This window comes from Sapajus apella, unplaced genomic scaffold (assembly GCF_009761245.1).
Source record: "Sapajus apella isolate SASKATOON/1434 unplaced genomic scaffold, GSC_monkey_1.0 scaffold87, whole genome shotgun sequence".
Lineage (NCBI taxonomy): Eukaryota > Metazoa > Chordata > Mammalia > Primates > Cebidae > Sapajus > Sapajus apella.
Genome location: NW_022437027.1, coordinates 133,886 through 140,709, shown reverse-complemented (window position 1 = coordinate 140,709; position 6,824 = coordinate 133,886). Strand labels below are relative to the sequence as shown.

Genomic DNA, 6,824 nt, shown 5'->3' with positions numbered 1-6,824 from the left:
TTTGACCCAAGGCCAATCAAAGGTCATTCATTGCTGCTTTGGAGATTGGGGTGTAAGTTAAACCATTTTTGCTTTCTCTTTGAAGAAGTTTTTACTATGTAATTACTTTAACAAATATTGGAAAGCAGAGCTATTTTTTTTTCATATGTTTTCAATTCCAGCTCACTGTAAATATCTGCATTATTCTGGGAGTCTGCTTTTAAAAGCAACTAGCTTGTTAAAATGGCAAATAGGAAATCTGCTTCTAATAATGAATTTATAAGTACTGTTACATCACAGATGTTAGAGCTGGAAAGGGGGCACCCTTGGGAGTCACGGCTAGTGCCTTCAGTTTACAGATGAGAGTTAAAGCCAAACAAATTGTATACGAAACAAATTTCTGCACACTCCACCAAGAAATGTCAACTTCACTTTTTTTCGAATCAAGGTTTTCTAAACTTTGGAGCTTATCATGACTGAATTATCATTTAAATTCTTCTCCACTTTTTTGCTCATTTTGTTTGCTCAGAAATTTATTCCTTAAAAATAAATTGTGTGTTTGTATTGAGAGTTACAGTCTTATTTCAATACTAGTGGCTCAAATATAATTCTGCTTTTTGTGATTTTAGTGAAATTCTACACAAAACAGTGCCAAAAAATACAAGTGCCATATTCAAATTGACATGAGGAGAACTTAAAAAAAAAACAAAAAACAAAAAACACAAACACACACACAACTCATTCAGCATCTAAAAATCACATAAGCAAGAAAAAGTTAAAATGCAACACACAAACTTATGAAAATTAGATACTTTATTTATAGTTTAATCACAAGAACAACTTTCTTGTTCTTCAAGACGTAAAACATACTAGAATAAACTCTGTAGAATATACAAAAAAATACATATTTTCCCATGAAAATTTTATTTATAATAAATAGAAGGGAACACGTGTGTGGCTGATCCCGATAATGCTCCGTGTCTGCTTAGGTTTTCAGACTGTTGATTTATTTTTAATCTCTCTAAAGAATGGGGGAGTTCCTTCTCCCCTAAAAGGTCGAGATAAATAATGCATGAAGCAATCCTCCCTCCTGATTTTTCCCTTTTCCTCCACATTTTTCCTTTTGATAGAGAGTTCAGCCTAAATTTCCACGCTTGCATTCAATCATTACAAAGCCTACAAATTATACAATGACTTCTAACCTGCCCCTCTAACAAAACAAGTTTTTTTCCCCTTATAAATCATAAGAGACAGATGGCAAAATGGGGAAGAAAGAGGAAAGAGAAGGACAGGACAATAGGCATTGTGACGAATCTGGGAAACAGAACAAAGTGCACATCAGAGAGGGAAAGTTTGGTTTGACAGGTGAAATTCCCACAGCCTGCAGACAGCAATGGGAATAAAGCAGATGCCAGCCATTGCAAATCTGTGGATAATATTATTACCAGTAAAATCATTCAGATGCTAAGATACATTTCTTTCTACTCGACATTAACATCTCTATGTAGAAGCAAAGGTGAAGAGATCACAGGAACCAGTTGCATTCCCCCCGCGAGATTCACACGAACTGCTCCAAGTCCTCCGGCGTTACAGAGAAAGGGGAGGAGCGTCAGTCCGCTCTGCAAACTCTTTCGATATGCCACCATCATCTCTTCCCAGCGTCTTTTTCGTCTCAAGAAGCGCCTCCAAAACGGCACCCTTCACTTTGACAATAAGCTCCGTCACACCTTCAATAAATCAGAGCCCATCTGAATGAATGAGACCCAAAGCCAGGAAATGCAAGAAACAAGCAAGGAATCAGAACGGCTACACCTGCCCTTCGAAGTGAGATGGTTTCCAGGGCTTGGAAAGGCGGGGCAGGGGAAGGGAGGAGGGCTCGGCTGGGGACAGGAAAGGGGACCCACTAAGGCCTGGCGTGGTTAGCAGAGATGGCAGCTCTAGATACAATCCCTGGCTATGGGAAGGTGAGGTGCATAGCGGTGCTTGTCGGGAGGTGGGGGCTGCCAATAGTCCATGTCTGACCCGGCGGGGCTGGCAGGCGATAAAGTGCAGCTGTAGGGGGAGGTGGAGTTGGAGGACGCGGAGGAGGACGGCGCGGGGCTGTTGGTGCAACTCCACGTGGAGGCGGGCGAGGGGCTGTCTCCACTGCTGCTTAGGGCGGCGCTGGCGCCTCCCGGGCTCAGCAACACCGCCTCGGAAAAGAGCGCCCCCGGCAGGCCCCCGCCGCCGCCCCCGCAGTGATCCGCCAGGCGCAGTGTCTCGGTGAGCGCCCAGATGTAGTTGTGGGCAAAGCGCAGGGTCTCGATCTTGGTGAGCTTGGCGTCCTCGGGGAACGTGGGGAGCACCTCGCGCAGCGCGTCCAGAGCCGCGTTGAGGTTGTGCATGCGGTTTCGCTCGCGGTTATTGGCCTTCAGTCTCCGGGTCTTCTTGATGCGCTGCACTGTCTCGGCGGTCTTGGCGCCCCTAGAGACTGCCCGCGCCCGGGAGGGGCGCCGTTTGCACTCGTGCACGAGACCCAGCAGCCTTGAGGGTCGGCAGGCCTCGGCAGCCGCCGCCAGGCCGCCCCGCTCCCCCTGGCCGGCCTCAGCCCCGCGCTGCGGACGCGCCCCGCCGGATGCGCCCAGCTCTTCCTCCTCTTCTTCGTCGGCGCTGGAGGACAGCGGGGTCAGAGCCGCCGAGGTGGGGGATGCCGAGCCGAGCAGCACCAACACGTCCTCTTCCTCCTTCAACTCCAGTGTCTCGGATTTGACGAACATCCTACCGAAGAGAGAGGGGAAGGAGGAAAAGGCAGTGAGGTGTAAGGAAGAAAACAGAGGCGCGATCTTCTGGTTGGCGGGGCGTGCTGCGGCGCGCACCCGAGAAGACCGGCTAGGAGTGGCGCGGAGGTGGAAGGCGGGGAAGAAACCCAGGCACTGCTAGCCAAGGTCAGGAGCTCCGCTTGCGCTCCTTGTGACCCTGCCGCCAGTCAGCCGGGTCCTGCCCTCTGCGGGCGGTCCTGACTGCTGCGTTCCCTCCTCGAGAAGGGACACCGCGATCTCGGGGAAAAACATTCTGCTCGGAGCAGAGGGCGTGCGGGCGTGGTTGGACTGATCAGGCGCGGGAAACCACCTGCGAAGTTGGAAGCGTGGCTCGAATACTTACTTAGTTGACTCTAACTGTGCCTCGGCGTTGCTGTGACTTTGGCTTGTGCCCGGAATCTCCGCGCAGCCGCGAGCGCAGCGCCACGTCCTTCGCCGGGCGCGAAAGCTGCAAGGCGGGCGCTACCGTGGCGCAGCTCCGCAGGGGACCTCGGCGACCGGAGAGTTTGCCAAGAGCCCCGGCGGCGGCGGCGGCGGCCCGCCCGGGTCTCGTGTGTTGTGGTGGTGGTGCGTGTCTGTCTGTCAGTCAGTCCCTGGCCGTGCGGCTCCTGGCACGCGACTCCCAGGCACTCCAGTTAAAGCGAAGCTGCTTGTGGTTCAGTGGCTGCGTGTCTGGCACACGACTCTCCTTAAAACCCCTTATATACCACCAAGAAAACAATCAGATCTGCCCCGGCCCCCCCTCCCCCGCTACCGCCTCCTCCTCCTGCCCCCCTTCTCCCCCGCTTTCCCTCCCCTAGCTTATTCTTTTCACTGCATTATCATCATTCATTTCTTTCTCTTTCTTCACCGCCTTTCCCCCTCCCTTGGCCCTGCCATCCATCCTCCTCCTCCCACCACCCCCGCCTCTCTTTTCCCCCTTTATCTAATCAGCATAAAATGGTTCTAAAGCTCCTGTTGGAGCTCCAGGCTGCGGCCGAAGCTGGCGAAGCCGGGGCGGCCGCAGCGGCTCAAGCAGCGGCTGTTGTCGCCGCCGCTGTCCATTGTGATTGGTGGCTCGCGCTCGGCTGGAGCGTGCCGCTAATTTATTAATGAATGGAGGTCGCGAGGCGCAGCTGGCCAATCAGGGCGCCCCGGACTCCGGGAGGCCTGCGAGCCACGCGCACAGGAGCCCGCTCCCTTTCAGCAGCTCATTAGGGGCCCGAGCGCTGGGGGCGGATGGGGGACCCGTGCTACCGCCCCCGCCTTCGTCCTCTCTGCCGCCGAGGCTCCCCCCGCCCAGCGGGCGCGCACGCACCGCACCCGGCGGTGCCGGGCCTCCTAGCTCCCGGGTGATGGGAGCTAGGAATTAGTTAATGGGGGTCAGAATCCCGGGGAAAACAGTTAGCCCTGTGGTGCTGCCGGTCGTCTTTTGGCAAAGCCTCTTAGGAGCTGTATCAAATAGTAAGCTATTTTAAAACGGATTCATTTGGTCAGGGGAGGAGAAAAGCATGGATGGGGAGCTGTGGACACATCGTGGATAAGTATGTTTGGGGTCTGTCGAAACTGGCGTGGGAGAGTGAAAGGAGAGGACACTGAGGATTCAAAGAGGCGTCTCCTGGGAGGGGAGGTCAGATGGGAGAGCAGTTGATGACCTTTTGGAGGATGTGAGAATAAAAGCACTCACATGTTAGAACTGAAAGGAACCCCATCATTTTACATACAGTAAACTGAGGCTGTGGGCCCTGATACAGGTTTTTCGGGGTTAACCCAGTTTATAGCCTGGAGGCACAGCAAGGAGGCTTCCTGCGTGGGTGGCAGCGAACAGAGCGGGAGGAGCCGCGGAGCTGCTGCTCCTGCGAGCAAATGCGCTGCGCTGACATTTCTGTGACCTCTGCTCCGCTCTGGGGGGCGTTGTAGAGACAAGGGGCCCATCTTCCCAATTCTCCTCCTTTTCAATGAGAAAAAAGAGCTGAAGGGCGACCAGACCTCGGAGGAAATTTGTTCTGAATTGCTCGTCAGCCCTCCCCACTTTCCCCACGTTCTTGCCCACCCTCTTGTCGACTTGGGGATGGATCCGGACTTCAGTAGACTGGAGTGGCTTCCCTTGAGATCCCTTTTGCAAATTAACTTTAGGCAATGCACAGTTGGAGTGTTAGGAGTGGAAGAGGAGAAGAGAAAGAGAATACCATCTTCTGGTCTCTGTCTCCTTCGGTTTGTAGGACTTGGAAACAAGCTGTATTTCAGAGAAGGGGTGGTTAAAGTGGCTGTTAGCATTTTGGCATAGCTTAATTTGTTTAATGTTTTCTTCAGGAAGGTAACAAGACGGATTGGAAGGCACAAAGCAAAGAAAATGAAAATTATAATCCTATGAAAAGGAGCATTGCCCATTGCAGTTCAACCTACAGACTTCCCTCTGTCTTGTAATTATTTGAAAACTATCATGATTTCCACTTTGCTCTTTGTGTTTTCATGTTCTCCCTTTTTAAAGTAAATTCCATTCCCAAAATATAAAAACATCATCTGCCAGTTTCCTCCTCAATTCTTTTAGAACAGCTTTATTTCATTTGTTAGAAGTGCAGAAATAAAAAGAAAGCAAAAAGGGAGACACTTTCAGTGTTCATAGCCCACAGCACCTGTCTCACACATTTTTGGGTTTCTGTCATTGTATCATGAACCTGCAGAATCAGAACTTCATAAAAAGTTTGACCAAGCAACAATTATGCTAGAAGTGCTTACCTTTGTTGCTGTACACATGAGCATTAATTTATAGGCAATTATCACTGATACCAAACGGCAAATACTCTTCTCATAGTCCCCATAAAAGAAAACGCACCAAGGGTGCGGACTTGTCCAGCCCAGTGGGGACTAAAGGAACATGTGGGAGCAGACAAATAATTTTTGTTTGTTTGTAAATTTGAATAAAATAAAAGGACAAGAAAACTAGGTTGTGAGGAAATGATCAAAGACTTAAAAATAAATCCTGGAATGATAGGAGGAACCTTGGTTTTTCAGTCTTTAGATGTCTATATCTCTTCACAGGAGTTGTCTGCAAAGAAATACAAGCCAAAATAGATTAATGTAATGAAAACAAAGATTTGTTTTAGTATCAGTGGAGATACAGGTTGCTTTAAACTTTTGGTTTAGCTAGGAAGTGCTGGGTTGATTTAATAATAAAATATACTTGGGGGAAGAATAGAATTGGAATCCAGTTAAGTAGAGGCTTAAAGGGAAACTTGGTGAGCCTTGTATAACCCCAAATAACAATGAGATCAAGCTGGGTCTGATGCTTCATGCCAGAGAAACACACAATGGATTTCTTGAGTTGATTGTTAACAGTATTTGGACATCTGACTCCCCAGTTTTTATATTCTCCAAGGATTTTATGTTTTTATGACTCACTGAAAGGGCACATGTTTTCCTTTGACAAAATTCAAACCTTCTATACTGTCTGTGAGTGATAAGTTAATAATGCATATTTAAGTATATCAGTAATGGTAAAATTATATGAAGGTAAACTGCACACTTCCTATTCTGGAAGTTTCCTGCAAAAGGAAAAGCTATTCCAACAGTGTCAAGGAACTTAGGGTTGTATACATATTCAAACAGTGATATAAATCTACTTCTAATAATTAAATGTAAAGTCATTGTCAGGTTATTAGAATTTTATTTTTTTTTAATAAGGGCTTCTTTGGGCATATGCAGGGGGGTATGTCAGATTAGTATAAAAAGTACATCTGTAAATGGAAACACATGGACACAGGGAGGGGAACATCACACACCAGTGCCTGTTGGGGAGTGGGGGTTAAAGGGAGGGAGAGCATTAGGACAAATACCTAATGCATTCAGGGACTTAAAATAGATTATGTGTTGATAGGTGCAGCAAACCGCCATAGCACAAGTTGAAACATACCTGCACGTTCTCCACATGTATTCCAGAACTTAAAGTAAATTTTTTTAAAAAGATATAAAACAATTTTTAAAAGTACGTCTGAAAAAACAAACAGAAAGAAAGAAAGAAGAAAGAAAGAAAGAAAGAAAGAAGAAAGAAAAAAAAAAAAAAAAAAA

At 48.1% G+C, this 6,824-nt stretch overlaps 1 protein-coding gene and 1 long non-coding RNA gene across 2 annotated transcripts; one reads left to right on the top strand and one right to left on the bottom strand.

Moving 5' to 3' along the window:
* Window positions 1–774: 774 nt before the first annotated feature.
* On the bottom strand, window positions 775–3,541 carry NEUROG2 (neurogenin 2). The gene has a single exon (XM_032254723.1). The coding sequence runs from the start codon at window positions 2,733–2,735 to the stop codon at window positions 1,917–1,919; it is 819 nt and encodes a 272-aa protein (XP_032110614.1). The 5' UTR covers window positions 2,736–3,541; the 3' UTR covers window positions 775–1,916.
* On the top strand, window positions 817–5,473 carry LOC116534388. The gene is made up of 2 exons (XR_004261691.1): window positions 817–1,803; window positions 5,070–5,473. It is a non-coding gene; the product is annotated as an uncharacterized LOC116534388 (long non-coding RNA).
* The last annotated feature ends 1,351 nt before the right edge of the window (window positions 5,474–6,824 follow it).